General features: G+C 40.6%; 1 protein-coding gene across 1 annotated transcript in view; it reads right to left on the bottom strand.

Annotated features, from left to right (window-relative positions):
• Positions 1–10,436: 10,436 nt before the first annotated feature.
• The window catches only part of RABGAP1 (RAB GTPase activating protein 1), a 67,951-nt gene continuing 52,152 nt past the window's right edge, over positions 10,437–26,235 (bottom strand). The window contains exons 16-26 of the mRNA XM_084298996.1: positions 25,909–26,034; positions 25,154–25,297; positions 23,514–23,555; positions 23,030–23,158; positions 19,305–19,397; positions 18,219–18,329; positions 15,091–15,195; positions 14,537–14,620; positions 13,700–13,771; positions 12,960–13,157; positions 10,437–12,177 (exon numbers count right to left, since the gene is read on the bottom strand). Of these exons, the coding sequence (XP_084155122.1) occupies positions 12,055–12,177; positions 12,960–13,157; positions 13,700–13,771; positions 14,537–14,620; positions 15,091–15,195; positions 18,219–18,329; positions 19,305–19,397; positions 23,030–23,158; positions 23,514–23,555; positions 25,154–25,297; positions 25,909–26,034 (1,227 nt within the window). The 3' untranslated portion in view covers positions 10,437–12,054. The remainder of the gene's footprint in view (positions 12,178–12,959; positions 13,158–13,699; positions 13,772–14,536; positions 14,621–15,090; positions 15,196–18,218; positions 18,330–19,304; positions 19,398–23,029; positions 23,159–23,513; positions 23,556–25,153; positions 25,298–25,908; positions 26,035–26,235) is intronic.

Raw genomic sequence — 26,235 nt, 5'->3', positions numbered from 1 at the left:
GCACACAATAAAGGCTTATCTCTGTAAATGGGAATTATGTCCTTATGACTCTTCTTTTAATTATTCTTTTTGTCTTCAGCGAGGAAATTGGCTTTAAGGTTTTTCTGAAGCCTGGGGAGCCAAACCACAGAAGTCCATTCTGCTTTAGGCAGGAGGCTAAGACAGGCTTCCAAGGCTGCGGTCTGATCAGAGGCGATTGTTAGCAGAGCTGTGTCATGGAGATGGAAACGTAAAGCACATTTACACCGCCTGTACCGAGCGGAATGCCTTCCGTCACAGAGGTGAATAAAGCATGCAGGACTAATGTCTGACACACACACTGACGTGAAGGGCTGCTGCACAGAAACACCGCCTGGTGTTAGCCAGTGGCAGCAGTAACAAAAGCTCAGGAAAGGCTGCGATGAGACTAGCCAGGAAAGCAAGCTGTACTTCAGAATAAAAACATTCATTTTCTAGCATGTAGTTAATTGGTAAAGTGGGATAGTGGGATGCTTATTTTCTTAAAATATAAATTACACAAACGAAGAACCAGTTAAGTTCTTTCTATAACTTCTATTCTTGTTGCTCTCCCTTCACTGCATTTCCTAGAACATTCAATTCTCATGGTCCTGGTTTGCCCTCTGAGGTCTGGAGCAAACCCAAGCCACTTCCCTGTCCACAGCCACTGAAGGCCCTGAGGGCAGAGGGAGAACTGTGTGCCTGTTTGCTTGAGGCTGAATCCCACAGCAGGCTTTACTGAACATGTGTATGTCCAGGTGTCTGCAGTTAGAGCACACGCTTTTAGTCTAGAAACCAAGATAGAGAAGGTGTTTTACCAGATGGCCTTACCTTTCCTTCAAAGTCTTTTCATGGTCTTTAATTCAGCTTTTCAAGTCTAAGTGCAGAGCTCATTAATCAAATTCAGAGGAGTTCAACCTCGAGGAAGGTTTTAAAACCACTGTGAGCTGACTATAGTTGAGAGCGCTCTTAAACATGAGAATTGTGGAAACCCACAGCTTAGCATGTATGGCACTGGGAGTAAGACATGGTGTGTGACTTCTGTACTCAACAACACAGTGGGCAGCCAGCTGAGTCTGCTGTTGTGAGGCAAACAAGTCAGTTGTGCACATAAGAGCTATTGAGGGACCTCTGTGCCAAAACTGACTAAACCATGTTTCCTTTTAAAAATGCAGAGCTGCATCAAATATTTAGCAAGTAAGAGCCATAAAGAACTGGCCTTAGCCATTTAAGAAAACACCATTAACACTTGGCTGAAACAGAGGCCGCTTTACCCTATACACTGACATCATACCGTGCCTCTGTACATGCTGCCTGGCTTACTGAGAGGTCATTCAGAAAGCTACCTCAGGATTAGCATCGCAGAGGTGCCAGGAAGGCTGACAGCTCTTCAGCCATAGCCTGACAAGTGCTGTTCAGTGCCAGCTACAGAAATGCCCTGGGCCTGCTCCAGGAGCTGGCGGATAGCTGTGGCCTCAGAGGAATGGAACAAGGGGTAGGCAGGAGAGTGGCACACAGGAGGCAGTATGATTTGGTTCCAGATCAATAAGGGAGGCTAGCACGCCACCCTTCCTCCCTGTGAAACTGCCTGAGGTCGCCGACTGATGTTCCCTGTCCTGCTGTAGCTAACCTGAACTTGTCGAGGCAGCTGCATGGAGCCTTGCGTAGGACAGGAGGCTGCTCATCGTGGCCCCATGGACACAACACTGCTCCACCTACTCCCCGCCAAACAACCAAAAGGAACCACAAACGAGCACCCAAGTCTGTCTGCTTTCTCTCTGGGTAACGCAATGTCTGTACCACGCCAACACCCAGTGCGACCAGCCTGGGGCTAAAGGCAGGCAGGGAACTCTTCAGCAGCCCACAGTCGCTGGACTGCACCAGCCTCATCCCTTGCAGGCACAGCACCGAAGGGACCATGCAGCAGGAACCAGCTTCTTAATGGGCAGGAAGCCCGGTTTCTCTTGCTGCAATCAGCATCACCTTGAAGAACTGTATTTGATACAAACAAAGCTGAATAAATGATTTATTGACTGATGTCCATGTAACTAGCAACCCAGCTTGTCGCTTCCACGTGGCCTGATGCATCTCTAAACCTGCCCCAAAGTGCAGAGAACCAGCTCTAGTCTCACTGTGCAATAAGCACACAACACCAAATAATGCACATTCCGTGTCCTACTGCCTCTTAACTTATTGATGCAGTTTGATTTATCTAGGCATAAGTTCCCTGTCCTCATGAATACAGAACAGGTCCCAGCTGCAAATTTTTGTCCCAGGCAGCGGGGATGCCGGTGGCTCCTATTTACTCAAGAGCACGCTCGCAGCCTGTGTACAGAGGCCACTAAACCATCCCTCATGGTGGTCTCCTCTAATGCTGGTCTGTTTCAAAAGAACTGGAAAATGGTAAGGAAAAGCAGTTAATGCAGAGTGAAGTAGAGATCTTGATAGTGCCTCAAACAAGGATGTCTGCCTTCCCCAGGCTCACGGATACCTCCCACAAGGCTGCTAGACACAACTCATGTTGCCAGGTTTCCTTGACAAAAGATCAGAAGGCTCTTGGTTCAGCGTTCAGGTCTCTGAAAACTTCCGAAGCCAGCAGTCTGAGCCACACCTTGCCAGCAGAGACGGGCAGCTTGGTTACAGCCCCCACGTGTCACCCACTGCAGATGTAAGCATGGGAGCAACCTGTTTTGTTCTGCAGGGAGCCGGTAAGAAGCCCGACCACGGAGCTACCCGCTGGATGCCGATGTAGTCCTCAAAATGTCATCCAACACACAACCTTCAGCACTCTGCATCCGGCCCACCACCGAGCCCCTGCTCTCCCCAGTGCCACGCAATCTCCCTCACCACTGCACAGCTCCCAACCAGAATTTGAGGCTTACTCGAGTACTACCCATCCTCACGGGGCTAGCTGTCAATAAATCACAACAGTAATTCCTTCACCATGCCTGTCCCCCCTGCCAAGCTAGCACCAATTCTTTCTGAACAGCACCCCTGCTGCGAGATGAGAAATGTCACCTCGCTTAATTGCTCACCACTTAATGCTGACTTTGGTCCTCTGCTGCAGATTGAGTTCCAGCAAGTCAGCTAGAAAGAGCTCTTTCCCTCTTGCCAAGCCGTAAATTATCTTTGCCTTTTGTCAACCCAATCCTTGGTACTCCACTGAAAGAAACTGGAGCTGCTAACATTTTCAGGGCCCTGAATTCATCCCCATTTTGGGGTATACGTTCCAGCAGATTTGTAAAGGTACAAAAAACCTGCGTGTACTCCTGTCACAGCAGTACAAAAAGGCCCTCCCTTGTTCCAGATACGAACACAGAGCAAAAACCTGAAGAGGCCTCTGGATCCCCAAAAAGGGTCACACACCCTAGCGCAACTCACACTTCCCTCTAGTGCCCCTTCCTTAGGTGCTGACACACACCGAAGATAGGATTTCCTGCTCGCAGGAAGAGCACACTCAGCCCCCTGCTCATTAGAAGTTATTCCAAAAGGATTTTTTTTAAACTAGGCAGTTCTTATTACAGCAGAAGACAAACTACAGCTCAAGCAAATGAAATTATGTTGCCCTCCAAAGCAGTTCCAAACTCCTACATGGTGACACTGCAGGGCTTGGTGTAGCAGAATCACTGCATGCAGCACAAAGAGCCTGGGGACAGGGCTATCAGCTGCAAAATGCAGGTCAGTTATCCCCGTTTTAATGAAAGATGCTGTTAAATGCTGAAGATACATAGCCTGCAGCCTGGGGACTGCAGAGATCTGTGGGTGCCTCCGTTTCAGCAATGAATAAAAAACTCCGAAAGACAAAGGTGAGACCCAGTCCCAGTGACCAGGTAAGTATGAAGAGAGCTTTCTCCATCTACTGTTAGTTACATTTACTGTTAAGACAGTTATTCAAAAAACCTTTCTTATGCTGGTTTCTTAACCAGATTTAAAAAGGTTGAAAGTTTGAAAGGTTTAAAACCCCAGACGAGTAGCCTGGTCCAAAGTGACTTTGAGGGCTTCGTTTCTATGTGGTCTAAGAGGAAAGGTGCTTCAGAGAAAGCCAGGAGGCACTCTGCAAGCCTCAGCTCCACCTGCCAGCTCTCATTCGGGGCAATTTATCTCCGGAAGAGCGAAAGCAGAGCCCTGCCGGCACTGTGCCTGGCTGACGAGTGATTGCTCTTACACAACAGCTTTGTACCTGGAGACAGAAGGCACAGAAGTCAACAAACCACACCAGTGATACCAAAATGTAATAAAATAAAATAAATAAATAAAATCTCTCCCTCGTACCTCTAGCTGTACAGAAAGCTGAGCATCACAACTTCTTTGCCATTATACCAATCTTTCCTTCACTAATTTTTCTCTGCATACAGCTGAGCTCCTTAAAGGAGGCATCTGTTAGAACACTGACAGAAGCCCAGTGGAACCAGCCCGCCAAGGCTGGGCTGCATGTCCGAGAAGCTATCTCAGGATATTTTACGCTCTATTTATTCTCTCACCTTGCTTGCTATGTTCACGAAGGGCACAAGGGTTACTCAGGGCTGTCTGGGACTACAACTGCTTTGTTTCATTACTGGAACAAAGTACAAATTAAGCACCTGAAGGAAAGACAATATCCTCCCCGCAAAACTCACAGAACAAAACAGGCCAGACTAGCGCACAGACTAGGAAAACAAAGCAGTGTTCAGGTGAAAGATGACGAACAAGTTAAATTCAAACATGTTAAACAGATCTCCCTGGGAACAAATGAGTGAAGACTTGGACAAGATTTGCAGCTTCCCAGTTATGCTACTCACCACTGGCCTTCTCACTCTGCCCTACCCATGCGCACCAGCAGTACCTGCGACATCTAAAGACATTGAAATGAGCTCAGAGCAGGCTGCTGAGAAGCTACCTGACTCTAAACTCAGTCTTTTACTGTGCTGCTGAGACTGACGGCACCCAGGAGCTCTACAGTTTGCTGTTCATGTCTGTACTAGCAGCAGCCATCTCATTCATAATTCACAGAAGTCTGGCACGGGCTTCCATAGCCCCTCTGGCATGCTGGGGTTTTCACCGTACCATGCAAAAAGCACTTTAAGGAGATGCACAGTCATCACCTCTTAGGAACACTGTCCCTTCCCCTCTGTGCTAGACAAGATCGTGTTCCACAAGTGATTCTCAGTGGGATTATGCAGCAGCCCTACTACGTCCCGGGCCGGTGGAGAGCTCAGACACACACTACTCTGTTAAAGCCTTCATTCTTCTCCTCTTCCCTACCCATTTGATCTGGTGCATTGTTATTAAATTACCATAAAACAACTTCTTTAAACTAGTACAAGCCTTCAGGGCACAGAAGGCATTAAGTCACTTCCCTCTTTTCTTGTCAGCCAAGAACTGTGCCAAAACCACAATGGGTTTCTACAGTATTCTAAAAGAACTGATAAAAAACTTTCACACTGTGAAAGCTGATAGCAAACACAGCTCTCAGCCTCATCTCAGCAAGTATTTTACTGCCTTTTCTCATGCACAGAAGCTGAGTGAAATCTGCAGAATTTTCTTTTCCCTACATGAGATCAACTGGTCACACAACAGATCAGAAAACCTCATCAGGAATCATTCCAGTGTCACCTCCCAAAGTTCATTTATCAGTGTGGCTCTGAGGCCCCCCCTTACCCTGGATCACAGACAACTCTGTGCATTAACAGATGCTCACAGCAGGGAGTTTAAACACACAACTTTGATTTATTCATGGTTTTACGCTAACTGCGCACTCTGCATGAGGGCTTCTGCTTCCTATCTGGCAGGCTGCAAATCTCATCACTTCTGCACCTTCTGGCGTCTGAGAGTCCGCAGCGGCTGTGATTCTACCTGAAGCACTACAGAACCTTGCTACAAATCAAGACATTTGTCTTATGAGCTGTTGATTAGGAGAAACTCTGCAACCTTGGAACAAAAACAGTGTGCTCATTTCTATAAACCAGCCGATACTCTACTTACCACCTCTGGAGACAGCCACGTACAGAGTTATCTGCACATGGAAGGCCCATGTGGCAGGATCACAGTAGAGCAAACAAACAACTTAGGTCACATCACACTAACTAACTCATCACTAAAGCTGATTAAAAAATACTTTTGTCTTAACGTTTTAATTAAGCTGATTTTTTTTATCATATTCTTTTTTTTCACTGTAACATGATAAAATGTTGCTCTAGTATGCTCTGCCTCATATCTAAAGCAGTACTCTTAAAGCAAGAGAGCAGCAGAAAAACTTATCAGTACGCTAAGCCAAGTCTAAGATGTGCTACAAATACATCTCACAGATTTACTTCATACATACTTAAATTTAATCACACTCCATCCTAGCAGATCTTTTTCATACAAGGCTATAACAACACAGCTTTCAGAACAGAAACTCACAGGACACTAACATGGAATGTCCTAGTCTTGTAAATACCCCCTGGTTATCTCACAGATTGTAGATTTTGGATTTGCTAAAAGGAAATGAGGGTTCACACAGAGGCTTTTGCTAATGCTGGGCACCTACTGTCCTCAGATTCCTTGGAAAACTCCAGACCTAATGATTTGAGCCTTTGAGAAGAGCCTAAGCACACATTAAAACTGTCTCTGCTGCTGCAGACTAACGAATTGATTCCATAACAAATAAACATCAGGCCATGGTTTTCCTTCTTCAACTCTTCTCTGATATCCAGAATTAATATGATATGCCAAGCAGACTGAATAATACGCGTAGTAAGGACAAGACAGCACCAAGATAAATATTATCTTGAAATCTGCATCTCTGGCTGGATGCTGTTTGGCATCCTGACAGATCCTGTCTTTTATAGTTCCATTGCTTGAATTGCCTAATTGCTGAATTTTATTGAAATAGATTTTAGCTCCCTGCAAGTATGGCAAACTTTTAATTAAGCATTAAAAGATCATTTAACAAAGATCATTTCTGTTAAGAATCTTGTTATTTAACATTGCTCTTTAGAAGTCTTGCAGGGTCCAGAATTTTTACAGTACCATCTGCAATAATTTCATCTATGCCAATTTGGGCCAAATCTCATAATATAATTACTCAATTAAAAACAAAAATAATTTCAAAGAATTGCTTAACAAACTGCTTCTGCAGTTCTCAGAAGATCTGATAAATCATATTCGCCTCCCATTACCTCAGGATTAGAAACAAGAAAAGTTCTATTTACAGCAGCTTGTACCCTATAGAAATGCATCTGTATGCATTAGATGTGAAAACACACAGGCTATTGATTTTTTACCTGTAAAAAATTAATTTCTGCATAGAAATAGCTTCCTTTTACACACCTGTACAACCATTGTCTCAGTGATTCTAAGATTTACAGGGGTAGGGCTTTTTTCTTATTCCAGCTTTCTTTACCTCCAGCCTCAGAACACAGCTGACACTCAGCAGAGCCCACAAAGGGTGGAGGAGACCAGGATCTGCCTCACCCTGCGCAGCAGCCAGCGACTTCCCTGGGTTCTCATCGTGGGCACAATGGCACTGCTCATAACATCACGAACCAAACGGTTTGAGCACACGGCGCTTTGCCAGTTCTCAAGTGCTAGTTCAAAGCTTGTCACGTTAGGAGGCCTCAGTTCACCTCTCAGCAAAGCTGACACAAGAGAAGAACAAACCTAACTGCAACTGTGACAAAATGACATAAAAACAACCCCCTGCAACAGCAGGTGCTGATCCCGCACCACACGAAGACCCAACCCGTTCCTCAACCCAGGGGGCCTACAGAGGACAAGGCAATATAAATGCCATGTAAGTTAGAAAATACGTGTACATACATGTCTTTTCCACAACAGCCATTAATGCCCTGTCAAGTTCAGCACGCTTTTCCTCTGAAGCGCGACCACCCGCGGCCCTGCCCCACAGCCCCCACCGCGCCTCACTCACCCCGGCCCCGCACCTCACAAAATGGCGGCGGAGCGGGAGCCCTGTGGGCGACGCCTTAGCACCTGCCTCACAAGCTGCCGTCTTCCATAGGTTGCTCCTGCCGCCAATCAGCAAGCGGCCTATCAGAGGCCGCTCTGCCACACGCGGGACACGCCCCCCTCCTCAGGCGGGAATCGGGAGCGCCCCTGAGAGGGCGGTGGACCCGGGCTCTCACTGCCCGTCCCTCAGCCATGTGTGAGGCTCCAAAGTGAACTCGGTTCCGCTTAGCCCGTGTTCAGCAAGACCTTACGCCATTGTAGAACACGACTTTAAACGCTACAAATATTAAAGATGCTTTCTTAAAACATAGTCATACCTAGTCCATGCTTTCCCACCATCTCTGTGACTGGACTGCAGCTGAGTGCCTGGATTATCCTCAGAACAGTCCTTCAGCATGGGATTACACTTTATTTCATTAGCATGCAGAAAATGCAGCCAAATCAAATTCTCATTCCTCAAAGTCATTTTGGACACGTAGCTGTAAATTCTAGTAAAACTCTAAAGGTTTTTGTACAGTCTTTCATTGCCCTTAGGGATAGTGTTAGGGTTAGGAAAGATAATGCACAGTAAGAAAAAATAAGGCGGAGGGCGGACACAATGCCTTATTTTCATTATTATTTTTTGATTTAAGCAGAGCCTTCATGCAGCTGGTTGCCATTAGCCTCCTCACTCAGTCACAGCGCAGCACGCGGGCCGGCATGCCCAGGGACTGCTGAGCAACCCAGGCCGATTAAGCTCTTAAGTGAGGCACCTCCGTGAAGAGTCTAAAGTTAGGTTGGATGAACACGAGCCAAGCTGTTGAACAGATGGAGTGAAATCCTCCTCTTGATAACAGGAACTTTATATCACTGCCATGGATAAGAAGGGCAGCTAAAAAAAGTCAAGGAGATGGTTATATAAATTTCAAGAAGGCTTACCAGCAACACTTAAAGGTAAAGATTTTGATAGATCTAGAATATTCACTTCCATCTGAAGACCCTGCACAGCCAAGAAGCAGAAGATCTGCAACAGAAAGGAGATCGTAACACTGGAGCTACCAACGCTACAGAACCCTGGGAACACAATGACGCAGCACAGAACATGCAAATCTGGAGCCTGGGCCACACCAAACTCTTTAAAAAAAGTGGCACTTATTTTCAGTTTTGTGCACAAAGCCAGCTGAGAGGCATATGTGAATAGAAAGATAATTAACTACCAGGAGATAACTAGACATCTTATTAATGCCAAAAATGCTAACTAATACATTCATTCTTTGCTTACATGCCTGTAAATACAAAGCTTATAGCAGCTTTGACACAATGTGTTTTTTTTTAACCTTGCTAATACATAGTTTCGAATATCTGTAAATTCATCTTCCTCATCTTCAAAATGACCTGTTTCCTTGTATTTCACATGTAACTAAGATTCAGAAGATACGCCTCTCAATGGAGGATCCAATTTTCTTAATTAGTTGTGAATATTTTAGATGGAGTCAGATGTGAAATATACTGGTAACATTCATTTCTGAGCATCAAAATCCACATTCCATGGCCATACTAAAAGGAATATATGCTGCATGAAGTTTTTAGGTTATGTTTACTTAGTGGAATAAAGCAACTTTTCCCCTCCTTTAAGTACCTAATTTTTGGAGGAAAGGAAGCTATACTATTTACCATTCCCCTTGGGAAAGGCAAATGGATTAATTCCTTTGGTCTTTGGTTGTTTCTTCTTCCCCATCTTTCACCTATTTGCCTTCAAACTTTCTCAAAAAGGTGTAATTACTGAGAAACTGCAGAGCTGAAATTGCCAAGGGATACCAGTCTGTGAAAGACAAAGCAGCAAAGACTACACGCAGCCTTATAATACCATTCTCTTACAGCAAAGTATGGTTAGAAAAATGACAGTGTGATAACAGCTTCCCAGAGTAGGGCTGCTTTCAGAGTCACCTTTAGTCATTTTGGTGACAAAAATACATTTTTACTCCTTGTTATCTCTGCAGAACACATGCAGTTAGGGGAGCCTGATCTGCACTGTGACCCAATTAGTGCATTCATCCGGTTGCACTGCTAAACCCTACATTCAGCTATGACTAGAAGATCCTAGTGAAGATGACGTGAACAACACTTGACCCCACAGAATTTATGTTCCTGATGATAAGCAGAGCTAGGCTACATTTATTTTGCAGATCCAAGCAGAATTTGGAGGGTCATGGAAAAAAGCGTTCTAAATTGGACATATTTGAGAAATACTGAGTCACAAGCCTCAAGCTGCACAAGGTCATTTTTGCAGTTTCTTTTTTCTAAGCAAAACCTAGATTTTATTATATAAAGCAGTGTTGGCAACATGAAGAACATGCAGTCTTTTTTAGCAAAGCCCTTTGCAGCATGAATATAGTTGTGGTCTTACAGAAGCTTGCAGATCCTAATGCTTCTATTTTAAGAAGAAAATTGGTTTCATATTGCAAAATATTTAATGAATTTCCTGTTAAAATGAAATGAAACAACAAAGTAGTTATACAATTTTACTAGTTTATATTTCAATTCATAAAGTATACACACTGCAACTATGCTACCACAATGTCCACGCATCTAATATTGATGGAGTTACAGGTTTTGTTTTGTTTTGGTATTAAACAATAGAGATAATGTATGCAGTTAAGGAAAAAAGCTTGGACATAGCATGTTCTATTCTGTAGTTACAGAGTACATTAGCTAGCATTAGTACAGTAAACAAGAAAAAGGTAGAAATACAAAATAAACCAAATATCTTTATATACAAACCAGTGCCTCTTATTGTTACCAGCTTATACTCACACTGCACACAAAATTTATCCACTGATGCAATAGATACTTCAGCATAACACAAACCATTATAAATTAAAAAAAAAATTACAAGGTGCAAACTCCATTCTACAGCTTTCTGGTGAGAACTCAAGACAATCCAAAGAATAAGAAATCCAAGCACGTTTAGCACCTATTAGTGCAACTGCATCGAGCGTGGAAAATGACCTACACAACCTCTGAACATGTTAACAGGGAAGCCAGTTGGACAGCTATAGATGCTCGCAGCTACACTCACGCAGTGATTTTTGCCTCATATATATCTCAGTTTATTGTTTCTTTGTCCCATTCATACCTATGTGCAAAACTAAATCCTGGAAGCTTTCTCAGAGCTTCACAGAAGGCCTGCTACAGCCAGTTAAAAACAAAACAAAACATCAACAACAACAAAACAACTAAAACAAAACAAAAATGGACAAAAAGAACAAACAAAAAGACTTAATTGTCAGACCATCCACATAACTAGTACTTATTAGCAGTTCTGGTGTTGGGGATTTTAACGCTGTTGATATGTGGATCAAACAATATGACACAGAAGTGAAACGGAAATTTGCCAAGAATTCCGATTATTCTTGTCTAGCACTTAGACAAGGCTCCCAACCTCAGGTTGTGAATTTGTTTGGCAGTCCATGCCAAAAAAAAAAAAAAAAAGCCCAGAGTTGCATAGAATTGATTAGTAACAGAAAGAAATGCCAAACACAGAGAGATGGATGCTGCATCTAACTAAAACAAAGTGGGGTTGCTCCGACAGGAATGCTGAAATCATCATCCCCATTCATAAAGCAAAACATGTCACCTCCTACTCTCCATATCCTACCTCTGGGGACTGCTTTCTGGCACTGATGTAGTTCTTGTTAAAGTTACCTTTTTTCTTTTTCTTTTTTTTTTCTTTTTTTTTTTCTTTTTTTTTTAAACTTTGTTAGTGACACTTTTCCTTTCAAATAAAATATTAAAAAAGATTATAACTGTAAAAAAACCTATCATATGTAAACTTAACGATTAGGGTTTGGTAAGTTCTCGTACCTAGTCTGTGAAAAGCCTCCAGCCAGACCGCAGAATGGAGTGTTTCTCTGAAGAGCTTCAATCTAGCTACATCACCTGTTAAATATCAGTAGTATGAAGATCCCGTGTCTAGCAATAAAGCCGTTTTTGTGTTTCCATCTTTTTTATCACTGACCTATTGAAATCCTGACATGCTGTGTTTCTATTGTATTTACATTCTGGTCCTCTCATGTCACAGAATTAAACATCTGGCCAAGGAAGGCAACAAAAGGTGTTGTGTTAAGAAGGTGTGTTTGACCAAACTGCTTTTCAACAAGTCTCTTTTCCTTGGACTCCAGTCACTGTTTTTATAGAGCTTATTGTTCTGTTGAACCATGTTTTCTTTGCAGCTTGTACTTCATTCAATGCCAGACCCAAATGGTGTTCCAAATCCTGCAAACAGAAGAGTAATTTCTTTAATTTGGTATGCATTCACAACACAAAGCTACAGGAGTTAAACTTAGAAGGCTATAGGACATCTACAATCTCTTGGCTACTGTAGAAGCTGAACAAGTCTTACATAAATTAGAAGTAATATAACCAGATTAAAAAAAAAAAAAAAAAGCTTTGAAAAGCAAAACAAGCATTTGTCATTGCCCACAGTGAAACATGCAGCCTTCTTTAGTACATGTAAATCCATTAATTCTTTCTATCTGAGAAGGAGGTGTTCCCACAAAAAGTGGACGTTCCTACAGACTCATTTTTAAGTTTCTGTGAAGAAGCACTAACATACCAGTTTTAGGCTAAAAGAACAACATTGTCATATTTTACACTAGTACCTCAAATACCTGGAGTGCTTTTCAGTCATGTTTTAAGAAATATGTCTAGCATTTGTCACATTAGCTCTTCATTTAACATTGTGAGATAAAGAAATGCATGGTTCAGTAGTTTGTCAGAACTTGGATTTCATCCAAGAAGTTGCAGAAGGTCAGTCAGTAAGTACTGCACTGCAGCCAGGCAAATGTCTGGAAGTTGTGGTAGCTGGTAAATACAGTTCATGCAATTTCAATTATTTTATCTGGTTTCAGACAATGTTTGGTTAAATAAGCCATACAGGAAACAGCAGGTTACAGTTTCAACCAAGAGGATCTATTCCAACCCCTCTACAACAAACACACTTTTCCAGGAATGCAGACACACCATACACACTACAGAATGAACCCCCAAAGTATTACCTGTATTTTACATTCTGCTTCCACAAGCTGCAATTTGGTCTGGGCCAGCTCAAGCTCCATCTCCCTCAGCTGGTTTTTCAGCGTTTCCTTCTCCTCATCTGTGTCCTCATCTGAACCATCCTTGGCAGAACTAGCAACCTTCACACGGCCTTCTTTATTGAAGAACTCCCGGCAATGTTCACAGTCATCCACTTTTTGCTAAAGTAAATACCTGATTGTGAATGCTTGTACTGAAGCACTGACGATATTATCACAGCCTTTTCCTGCCTCTGCTCTGGCAGAGCAGCACAATGCAAGGGACCACCAATGGCCTGCAAACTCTTAACTACCAGGGAGCACAGCCAAGTAGGTTCCAGCCATGCCCAGATCTGTGGGCTGTACAAACACTCCTGTATTTTTGGTAAAACTGGCTAAGATAGTGGGCTCTGGAAAAGATAGCCAGAGCAATCTCCTCCAATAAAAAAAATAATAAAATTAAATTTTAAAAAAAGACCCCTCGGAACAATTAACATTTATTACTGCACAGCATGAAAATGTAACCAATACAGCATTGGAGAAAGATGACAGCTGTCCATCCCTCCTCCAAGATCTCCCCCTCATAATCTTATTTCCAAAACTGTAAGTCAACAATGAATGCTCTTTCAACCATCATTTTAGTAATGACAAATTATATGCTTTCTGTTTATGATTTGGCTAAAAGATTTAAACAATGCAGACTGTGGTTCTATCTGGTCTCTTACCCGTATTTTCTCAATTTCAGCTTTATTTGCTGTTTGTTGCTTTTCCAGTCGCTCACTCAGCTGAGAACAAATCTGAAAGTAAAATTATGTTACCAGATCATTTATAAATGTACGTTTTCTCCAAGATGAATGCTAAAGCACAGGTAAGTGCTACAAGAATGTTAATATGGATTGTTTGAAGGCTCCGAGAAAAATCCGGAAAATTGGGATACTACATTAAGTTGTCTCATTCTATACATATTCTCCTATGCCTATAGGAAAAGGTGCAGTTTCAACAGAAGTTATTGGCCTTCTGTTTGGCCTTGCCAAAGGAATCCAAAAAGATTAGGAAAAGCATGGCTCTTCTTACTGTCTTTGGGACAAAAGGCACCAGCCAAGACCCAAAAACAGTACAAAGAAAAAGTCTAAAAAAAACAAAAAGATGCACGAATTCACTCCCCTGATACCTGATGATCAGGTGCTTGAATTCTAAAGCAAAACCTTTGAAAAGAAAAAAAGACATCTTTTTTTTCTTCTTAACTGCAATTACCACCTGATTGAAGAAGTGAAGATTGGAGAGCTTTTATAATAAGGTACAACTTTGATATATGAGAGCCAACTTGAACAATGTTAGGCTGTCACCGAGGCAGTGGTGACTGGTGATCTACAAATACCTATGTCAGGGGTAAACAGAACTGGCTATCACTATCTCAGCAAAATAAACACAAAGCAAGAGCAAGTTTCCTGCTTAAAATAGATAAAACATCTCCTTGAATGCATGGCAAAGAAGTCTCCTAATGTTCATGAGAAAGTCTTGGGATTAGATTGCCAAACACATAATCTTTAAATTGTGCTTACCTGTTTGTAGTCACCAATAATAGAGCTGTTCTTTTTGATCTCTGACTCTGCTTTATCTAGTTCCCTACGACACATTTCCTTCAGCTGTAGGAAAAAAGGTAAAAGATTTGTGACAAACTGAAAAAATAAATGGTTGGTATTTTCTCCTTCTCCTTAACCTCAATACTTTTTGCACAGGGCAGTACTCTATAGGGAACAAGGGTCTATCTCACCTACATGGGAACATGGAAAAGCTGGACTTTGGTGGCTCTCATTGCTAGAAAAATAACTATTTTAGAGAAGTATTAAATGTACTGACAGGTGAAGTCCTATGCTGCCTCTCTGTGCAGCAATCTCTGGCACAGTCTGCGCCTTCGCAAATTCAAGTTAAAAATTCACTACTCTATGAAGCACCTGACAGGAAAGCAAAGGATTCTGCTTTGCTGACGTCCTTTACACTACAGAAGAGGCACAAACATGACTTCGAACATTACGCTCTGCCCACGCTTGTCACTTTTTTTTCCCTCTCTCTCTGTACTGCACAGAAATGTGAAAATGACAGAAATGCCCCTAACCTGAGCTGATTCTTCTTCTAAGCGCCGCTTTTCTTCTTCTGCATCAATCAGCTTCTGCTTGGTCATTAGCAGTTCCTTATTCAGAGCATCTGCCTTCTCCTCCGCCTGAAACACAGAGAAGTTTACAGCACTAAAGAGATGCTTTCTTGCTGTGCTGATGCTGTGAGGCAGCCATGGGCGGAGGCTCCATTAGGGCACAACCAAGAAAACAGTCTTTTAATTCTTATTAATAAAAGTCTGTTCATTGTTACTAATAACAATAGCTGGATTATTGTGGTGGTGTTTTATTTTCATCATAAATAAATAAACATTTAATTGTAATTATTTTTCTGAAAAAGTACCATCTACAATGGCAAAGCAACAATAAATTATAATTAACAGAGTACACCACTATACTCCATCACCCCAAAAGCCTCTCCTGAATTCAGTGATTATTTTTAGCAAAACTGGAGTGGGGCTTGCTCCAAAGAAATCCAATTACAGAATTAAGCTTTGTTTTCTCATCCAAGCTGGAAGCTGACCAATACATTTTGAAGACAATGAAAGGTACAAAACAGCTCATAATGTGCAAGATCAATAAACAACTATAATCAGCTTAGACCTAAGTTCAATTTGCAAGCATCCAAACTTGTAATGCAAACAGAATTCATGAAAAATGTCTCTATAACATTAAAGACACACCTCTCTGACGCCTACCAATGGATTTGATACCACCTTAATGTCACCCAGAAAATGCATGAAAAAATTTAGCTGCCAAAATAAATGTCAGACTCCTCTCTTTTAAGAAAAGAGATGTCCCACCAGAAAGCATACATTTTTTATTTTTTAACTTTTTTTGTAATAAAGCTGTAGAGCTGAAAAATCTTGTGCTCTTCATAAGTCACGCAAAAATACCTCTGCAAAGTAAGACATCTTTTTCCAGTCTTATACACAGCAGCCCAGTACTTCCCAACAGGTGTACGAATTCTACATAAAAATAGATCAATAACTCAACTGATATATAAAATGTTCAGAGAGTAGCTGTACCATTTCCTTTCAAAGGAAGAAAATCAGAAAGCGAATTTTAGTCCCTTAAAGTCCTGCTGATCCTTTAAAACAGATGGCAAAGGCAAAGAGAATATCCTTTCATTATACATGGTTTTTAAGGCTGTTTTAAAGTTAAAGATAACTGGGATGGTGAGAGTCTAGCAACAGCAGAAAAATGAAGCCTATTTGCTGGTCTAGTGCAAAGGTTATTAAGGAAATTCTCATATTCCCAAATGCTTTGCTTTGATCTTTTAGGCTGCAAGATTTCAGACACACCATGAAGGTATTAGAAAAGGTGTGTTAAACAATGTCCTTTGGTACTTTTCTTTCAGGACATCTGGCTAGTAGAATGAAACTTACCATTTCAGGTTCCAATTAGAAGAATTAATCAGGGTCCTAAAGTGGGATCAAACCTACGTATCTCCTCCTGGGGGATAACCTGAATGCTACCAATCGTTTACTATCTTTGAAGGCATCACTGTTATATATCCACTGAGGTATCTCAAAGATTATGCTTAATTTTGTTCCTCTCTTAGCTCTCCACTTCAACAAATCAATATAAAAGCATAACTGGGTTACATGTACTGAAGCAGCCACAAACAACTGCTAAAAACAGATACAAAAAGCTTCTTCAGTACATTTTATTTGCCACAGTTCACCCTCTGAGTGCAACTACTGGGCAGTCTGTGTAGCCTTCTATGAGCTATCTTTAATGAAGTAAAAAAGCATAGGTAATAGGAAGAGGACATAGCAATGCTTTCTGAAAACCCTGTATGGAACATACTTCTATGATTCCACATTTAACATTATAGAGCAGTAGATGTAACAAACCTGAAAGTCACAAAACAAACCTCATTAAGAGCAACATTCATCCATTAGCGTCAACATTTACTATGAATATTTTTCTAACACCAAGTTTCCAGGAGACTGTGAGAAACCTTAATGTTCTCTGCAGCAGGTAAGTTGAAATGCTTTAAAGCCCGTCAACTCCTGCACTATATGATTTTTGAAAGTTATTTTCCTTTTTTTTTTCTGTACTTATCTCAGTACAGAACGAAAATGCCAAACACCAAGTACGTGAACTCTTCATGTCTCTAAGCAGATAGACCAAATGTGTTCTAGCCTACTACGTGCACTACAATGCCAGTATCTTGCTGCCTCTGCATGTCTTGTAAAAAAACATAACCTGATAAACTCTCCCAGATATGACTATGTAAAGAAGGGAATGGGAGAGCAAGCTTAAAAAAACCCAAAACCTACAACAAAGCAAACCTGAAGCTTCCTCCTGAGAGCTCTACTGATATGGGAAACAACCACTGACAGTGAGTGGGCAGATTTCATGGGCAGATTTCAACAAGCCAAACCCAAACCACAGTAACTTTCTCAGAGTTGCCTGAGGTATCTAAGAGCCAGACAGACTCAGACTTTCAAATTTATTAGCTACTTTAGAAAAGCCCATCTCCTGTGAGATCATACACATGAAAATACCAGTTGAAGGAAAACAGAATACATGCTATTATTTTTTGTAACAATTCAAAGACTTGGCTCCTGCCATACTTTCTTTCAATATACATACAGCAGAAAGTAATTACTCAAGTACAGGTTTAGAACCTGCCTTCTTCCTCAGATTACACTGAATGCTTTTCAGAGCAATCAGTATTTCAGTCAGCAGTCCTATTGCTTGTGGATATCTGACACAGGTCTATATATCACCGTTCTGCACGAGGAACATGGAGGAGGAAAGAATCCTATCCCATCCAAATCAATACCACCACATTCTGCAGCGTATCAGATACCCTGTAAACATGCCCCCCCACACCATGTAATGTGAAAACCTGCACCTGCTCAGCCTATGGACCTGACAGGACTGCAAGTAGCCCAGTAGTCTCAGAAATAAACATAAAGGCAATCCCTAAGCTGGAAGGCAAGACACAAGTGAAGATACATTCCGTAAGGAACAAAGAATAGAATTTATCAGTCCTGTGAACAGAAAATGTAAATTTACAAAGTGTGAAAACATTCTATGATACCTTCAACGAGAGGAGTAACTAGGAATTAGCCCAGTACTTTGTCTCCACTACAGAGCATAAAAGAAGTCTTACATTGTCTAAATCTTTTCGCAGAGCAATCTTGCTGGTCACCAGTTCATGTGCAAGATCATCATTTTCTTGCTCAAGCCTCATGTTTGCTTCTTGCAGACGACGGTTTTCACGCTATGGGGAAAGAATAGAAGTCAAGAAAAAAGTCTTACCAGGTATTTGTCTACAGAACACAATGCTTACTGTGGCTGAATCCAAAAGCTACCTTATATCTCAAGTATTGAAAGAGAACTCTCTACCTGCATTGAATTTACTGAGGACAAAAGCAGCTAGCTGTATTGTTAATATAAATTAAATGTTAGCCTTGAAAAGAAACCATATATAAATAACATTGCTCATCTATTACTTGTTTTCTTGGAGAACTGGTTTTGAAGAATGCAATGATAGGGGTGTCTTTCTGCCATCAATATCTTGCAAGGAGATTCCTACAAAAACTGATTTTCTTGGCTGAAAATAAAATTTGCATGCTAGAAAAAGGTGAGAGAGGATGGTACTGGGAAGGCCACTCTATACTCTCCTGCTACAATTTCCAGCACACAGACAGATGTTAAAGTTTATATACAACTTTTCAGCTTAAAATATATAAATGTACGCATGTATGTGTTGATGTGTAATGTATAAGCACACAATATTATATATAAAATATATTCCTATATTTTGCAAAACAAATATTTATAAAATTATATACTTACCACAACATACATCATTTAAAATCAGGCAGAGGAGTAAAGGCAAAGATTATAATCAATGGAAAATAGAGCTATAATCAATTAGGAGTTTTCTTTCTGTTCCTGACATTGGCACAATCAGCACGTTATTTAAGTGCCAAAACCTGGCTCTAGTGAAACAGTTCTATAAGCCCAAATAAAAATTCACACTATTCCTTTTTTCACTGAGAAGCTGGGCCCACAAGAACCCTGCCACAATTAACATTGCCAATACAAAGAAATGTACTTGATGTTCACGTAGTCTATTTTCCTGCTACATCAAAAACTAGTCACAAAACAAAGAAAACAGCTTGAAGAAAAAGCCCAAGTGGGAACTTGCAGGTACACTGTGTTAAAACAGATTGCAGTAGGTAGGAATTACCTCAAATCTTTCTATAGGATCCTCCTGTTGAGCTTGCTGCTCTCTCATGGTATGATATTCCTTTTCATATTTCTTCAGCTTCTTCTGGCTAATCTAAATTAAAGCAGCCCATTAGTTCCTGTCCAGAACATCAATAAAAGAACACACAATTCACAAAGGGTTATGGTACAAGCTTTGGGCAACTCCTGCCTTCTACAAAACACAGTTAACATGTTCACTCAAATTTTGAGTGTCAAACCATTAGACAGAGTCCAAAATTCTATTCCATTCCACTCAATATAATCACAGAAGTATCACTTTCTCTTACTGTTTTGTGAAACAGAAAATTTGTTGAAAGGGATCCCATGGAGCATCCTACCCAAGTTCTCCTTGGTACTGTACAATGTACAATGTATTTGATGCTCCAAATACTACAGTGGCTTAGCAAAACAAGATTGCTTTGAGGCCCACAGCGTGTGTTTAATTTCCAACTTAGCATGATGGCAATGTTTCTTCAGCTGTTTTTTCAGCTGTGACATTCATCATCATGCAGAAATGTTTGCTTTACTTTGCATGAGGCTGCAAATGCTGAAAGGGCAAGCGCAGGCTCAGCTGACTTTTCTGCTAGTGCTGCTCAAGCCCAGTAGAAAACAATCCAGTCCTAAAGCTGTCTAGGTGTTTCAGGCAAGCAGCAACACCTCAGAAGCAAATATGCTGTGTCCCCTGCTGCTCTGGGATTCAGAAGACAGGAATTCTGTTCTCATTTCTGACAATAACTGTACAACACTAGGCAGGTGAGACCCTCAGGGTCCCAGTTTCCCTTTCTGTGAGAGGGGAGAGAAAGGCAGTGTTAAATTCAGTATTTTGTGCACACTGTCCAAGTCCTTCAGGGACAGGGAGCACGGGATCTACAACAGATCCTGACCAGTGTATTTCCAGGGGTCCGCAGCCAGGCACGCTGTACACCACCATGGTTTAGCAGGACAGGCTATGCTCACACTGCTGCAAGCATTTCACATGCAAGGCAGCACCCATCTAAATTAAACTGCTAGTAAGAAAAGCTGCTGAGCCTTTATTGTTATCTTAGTAAACCAAGAAAACTGAATAGCTATGGATATGTTTTCTTCATAAAAACAGGTTTTGTCTGAGAAACATATTAAACAAACTTTACATGCATGAATGGCAGACAATGGAAAGCACACTTTAATTTCCCTTATCTGTGTTTTTTATCACTAACACTCTTACTTGAAATGAGCTGTAGATAACTGGTAGGTAGGCTCCCCCTAGTGAGAGTTGCACAGAAACATTTCGCTGAATGTACTTCAGGTGACATTTTTTTGGAGAAGCCAACCCATTTAAGTAGAGTCAGCCAGCCCCATCACAAGTGCAGAAGTTATTCTTACTAAGCAGCCCAGACAAATACTGAGAGTATTAACCCTACTGACGATACAGCCAGTAACTTCAGGAGGTTATGTCACTGTTCTGCCAAAACACTGCCCAAATTGCTGTGTTTCATACACCAAACCTCAAGCTGTGTAAAGGTTAGCTCTTCAAAGTGAGGCATCCAGCTGTGCAAGAGGAAGAGAAGGAAGTCACACCACTATGATTTCATCTTCAACTTTTCTGAGTGCATTAAACCAGTTTTGCCTCCAGATACTAATAGCGAGGTGATCATGAGAACATTTGCTGTTGTCACCGGTTCTTGACTCTGGAGCCCAAGGGGGTGCCGTGCTCTGGGAGTCTGCAAGGCCTTTGGGTGTGTGTGGTGATGGAAGGCAGAAACGAACGCTGGAGTCCCACCAGTTCTCCAGGGGCACAGAAGGCAGCAGTAACTCTGTTAACATTTGACTGCACCACTGAGGAGTGACTTTAAGGAATTAGTGTTGTCTCAAGCTCATCATTTACTGACCTCCTTTTCAGCAGAATGCTGTTGTAATCACAATGCCTTAGCCAAGCTACTTCTCCCTTCCTATAAATGATTTATTTTGACATCAGACCCTTTTCTGCTCAAAAACACTTCCAGACACAGAGCTGGAGATTTCTACTGACAGCAAAGGACTTGTATTTTAAGTCAAAGAAGGCTATTACGTGCAGCACTCCAATCAGAGGCAACAAACATGGATGAGATACAGAAGTGTGCAGCATCTGTGCAGAGCCTGCACAGAGCAGTGCAGCCTGCACTTTCTCCATAACTTTCCATTTAATCCCCTGAAAACATGAAGCACTCAAGAAAGCAGTGTACGACCTTGACTGTTTGCCTTAACTACTTCACACAGCACTGAGAACGAAGGGAAATTTGGCAGAGTGGGAAGAGGAACAAGTTATTTGGAAACACGAAAAGCAAATGCACCCATTACACGATCTTAACCAGATGTATATGCAATGTCTAATCTGTGGCTAACATCAAATGTTTGGATGAGCTAAAACAGTTTGCTTACTTCTCAATGATTTCCTAATTTCTACACTAGTGTCATTTAAGACATGCTTGAATTCTATGGAGAATATCGCTACTACTTGATGTCTTGAATGTTAACATACTAGGGAAGATGTGTACTTATAAACTGACGCTACAAAAGAATTCCTCCAGTGAATTTAAAGAAATATAAAAATAAAAAAAAGAATCATACCAGTATATTTGACCAAACATTAATCTATGTGAAATTATAAAGAAAGAATCACAGCTTCCTTAAAATATACAAAATAAATTATCAAAGTTCCATTTTAGAACTCAATCATCCCGTCTATAAAGAGGAAAGGATACATTTCTTACAGTAACTTCATTCTGAAATTCTATTTTAAGGGCCTATTCCAAAATGCCAATATAAAGCTTTAGCTAGAGTATTTATTGATTATAAAAGCAATTGACTTTCAGCTACAAGATAATGCAATACTTGATGTATATAACTAAAGTCTTAATGTCAAAGGCTAGAACTTTCATTTCATGTAGTTATACTTAATAAATAGGGCTTAATGGGCAACTGAAATGTAACAAAAAACATCAAACAAAAGAACTCCACTGTGTACCTCGGCAATTCAAACACACAAGGAAGCCCACAGAACTCTCTGAATAAATTATCTCAGAAAACAGGAACTATTGAGATTAATTCATTTACAGAGAGAAAATTTCTGGGACAACATCTCTCCAGTCTACAGTACATACCAAACTCTAGCTTCTATTCTGTCCAAAAGAAGGCTCCGAAAAGGATCAGAGATGACATATTTTCCCGTGATACACGTTTTCTGTTCTGTAAGTCATAAGGCTAACCATTCTCAGTATTTTTTTTATTACAGTATCATGTGTGTCCAATTAAAAATAGCCACACTCTGAAAGATAACACTTTGTTTGTGCATTATATACTCCATTTTAAATAAAACCTCCCCCCTTCTTCTCAGTTAAAGATACTACCCTTTTTGCACCTACTACTAGATGAGAACTTCAAAGAACTGCAGCTATGTCAGTATTTTATTTTAGTGCCATTAGTGGCGTTTTTGTTGTTGTTGTGTTGTTTTCTGTTTGTTTGTTTTTAAGTCTGATTTTAGTAGCACTGAATATTGCTCTCTGAAAGCCAGTCTCTTATTTCTCCATGTGGGCCTCTATCACTGAAAATCTCAGGGCTTTACTGTATTTCTCTGCAAAAAAATCTGCAATTATTTTCACTTGGACAAATAAATTGTGAAGTTACATATGGAGACTGAAATTGTACCCATTCAAGATATAGTCACAATTGCTATCACCACATCTTTACCTTCATATTACAGGCTAATTCCATCAGCTTCTTTGCATTTTCCTCTGAACGGTATCTCTTGGGCAGCTGTACACGGAAGAATTTTAATGCCCCTTCAAAGTCAGTCAGTAACAGATCATCCTTGGTAGTCTGGAGACAAGGACAGAAGACCCAGTAATTGCAAAGCAGATTTTGAACAAATACTGAATTCCCAGAGACAACGCAACAACAGTTTTGTAAAGCTCCCAAGAACATATTTACTTTTTAACCTTCTAAAAACTCTGTTTGTTTCTATTTCTGCAACCTTCTATTCCCTGCCACCCCATCCCCCAAAAGCACCCTGCTGCACTGAGCAAGCCACACAACAGCATATGTAATACAGGAAGTTGTTTGCTTTAAATATATATAATAATTATTATTATTATTAAATAGTTTTTAATAAACATCTTAAGTTTTGATACTGTGAATGATGTAGCATAAAACACTTTAAAAATTGGATACTCACTTTTAATAATCCCAGTGCAACATTAAAAATAACACTTATTCCCTAAAGAGAAAAAGAATAACAAAATAAATTAATTTCTCGGTATTTACAACTCTAGTTATTTGGTGGGTTTTGTTGTTTGTCTAGTTTTTGTGAAGTTGAGAACCAGGATACAAGTTTACACTTGTAGGTAACTACAGGTACTACATGAAATCAAAGGCCCTGAGAATGACTTTGCAAAAAATGAGGAAGGTATTTTACTGGACTGACATTATGTGATAGCAAACCAATCTTTCAGCACAGGTTTTACTATCTCCTTAGTAGTCTGAAACTCCAGAATGATGAGAGCACTGTACTTTATTTTTAATGACTAGTCGGTCAGCTCAAGGTCCCTTAATTTTCATATAGCAACTTCAGAAAACACTGGAGTCATATGCAGCAATATATGCATGAATACATCAATTTCTGGTATTCAAAACCTGGAATAATTCTTTTAATGACAAAGAAAGTCATTAATGACAAAGAAAGTCATCACTTTAGGACAGAGTCCTACATCATCTAACCTTTGCCACTACTTTTTAGAAGTGTTTTATTTAAATTGAGCAATTAATTATGAAAAGTCAACAGCAGCATGCAATTTAAGTGGTACCTTCAAAAATCGAGACACATTGCTGATATTGTTTCAAGATTGTCTTTCTCTTCCCCAATGAATTATTTTTTCTAAATGACAAAGAAACCCCTAAGCCTTCACTATGAACACATTTACTATTTATGAATTTAATATGTGTTTCTAAACAAATAAAACTGATTTTCTAGATACCATCTGTTACTTTCTGTTTCATTGGCACATGGACAAATCAAGCAGCAGACAGATAACAGTGAAAGGGTAAAAACATTGACCAGTAGGTTTATGAATGCTGAAACCCCTCCGTGTAGGGAATGCAGACAAACTGTGCCACTTCACAGCAGCAACTGCAGATCTGGTGAAGAATGCATGAATAATATTAATCAGCAAGTATAAAAGTAAATCATTAGTTAACTCAGGGATGCTTCAGTACAAAATGTGAATTGTTCATATATTTTAATAAGCTCCAACTGAAACTACACTACTTACCAACATACCATCAAATATATTGTTTTAAACATGATTATGTACAAAACCTCAAAGTAAAGAATTTGCTTTCCTCCTTATATGCTGGGAAGTATAAAGAGACGTCAAGTCTCCTGGAAAAAGAGCTCCAAGCTTGTGAGGTTACCAGCACAGAAGTTAGCTGAGCAATTTTATATGCAATGGCCTTCTTGCAACAGTGTTCTACAAAAAAAATGGTATCATGTATAATACAATTTAACCATGAAATAAATTTGGAATCTTTCATCCACATATTTGTAAATTAATTTCCATTCCATGAGCACTGTATGGAATTATACATACAGATTAAACAGTATTCAATGAAATGGGATATTATAATCACATATGTTCCCAATTCATACCTTTAAAACGCTGAGATCTCTTTTCCACTGCAAAAACATAACACTTCTACATAAAAATAAGTATCACTTGCCTAGCTCTGAAAGAACAGATAGTAACAAGGACATGAACCAAGATAGTAAAAAACTGTCAAAAGTTACTAGTAGTACAAATCTCCAATTATAACACGTACCTCACATAAGAGTAAGTCGATAATATGGAAGACCATGTAGAGAGGGAATTTTGCAGTGAACAATGTAAGGAACCACTGGGAAGCATACATGTGTGCTTCAAGGCTAATGTCCAGAAAGTGGTTATAGAGATCAGGAATGTATTCCTAAGAATAATATTACCAAAAAAAAAAAAAAAAAAGTTAATTTATACTATTTTGGAGCATTAGATAAAATCCCAAAGTAACAGAAGTCGGGTAGAGCCCTTACAGTGACAATCAGTGCAGATAGGCAGGCTCTGTATCCACTCATGCCTGACAAGCCAGCTGTATGACTTGTTAAAGAACCTTCCAAGGATGCTGAAGGCATGTCCCAGTGCAGATGCTCAAAAGGCCACTGTATTACATGCACAATGAGCCCAGTCTCCATGCTCTCACCCTAGCAAGAAACCCGGACAGGAGATGTGCTGACCCTGCAAAGCCACTCTGCGGCATGTCCGCAGTGAGCTCAAAAGTCACTGGCAGGACAGTCTGTACGAGAGCCACTCCAGCTCTCACACACCTCTGCCTTCAGACTTACTGCACGTGGCCAGTGCTATCCGACTGTCTCAGGTCAGCACTCTCTAGTCTCAGAAAACCTCCAGCATGGATAATCCTCACTCTTCATCCTTACTAAGAGGTTACAAACAGCATTCATGTGTAAAACAAATGGCTGATTTTGCTAACCGTTCGAATTGCAGGCTCTGATCCATTCAGTTCACACAAGTTTGAGCACCTACCTGCATGAGGCGCTCCAGCTGGTAAAACTTGCAGTGCAAATCTTCGAAGTTTTGTTTGAAAAGTTCCCTGAGTCCATAATCAAACATGATTTTGACCAGAACACTGAAAGCTTGCTCTTCAGGCATCTGTAAGAGGAAAGTGTATTTATCACAGAGCATTTAAATCTTTCATACTGGGTCCATTTGCCCTTGCTGTTTCTCCTCCCTCTAACAGAATGCCAGATTATTACTACTATTTAATCTGGCCCAAACCAGTTTAAAAGTAAACAAGAGTATTAACACACAAAAGGAGGCCTAGCATTGGAAACTGCCCTTCATTCTTATTCT

This window comes from Netta rufina, assembly GCF_964035555.1.
Source record: "Netta rufina genome assembly, chromosome: 20".
In the NCBI taxonomy this organism is placed as follows: Eukaryota; Metazoa; Chordata; class Aves; order Anseriformes; family Anatidae; genus Netta; species Netta rufina.
The sequence above is the reverse complement of the archived record's forward strand: the minus strand, read 5'-3'. Positions and strand labels throughout refer to the sequence as shown.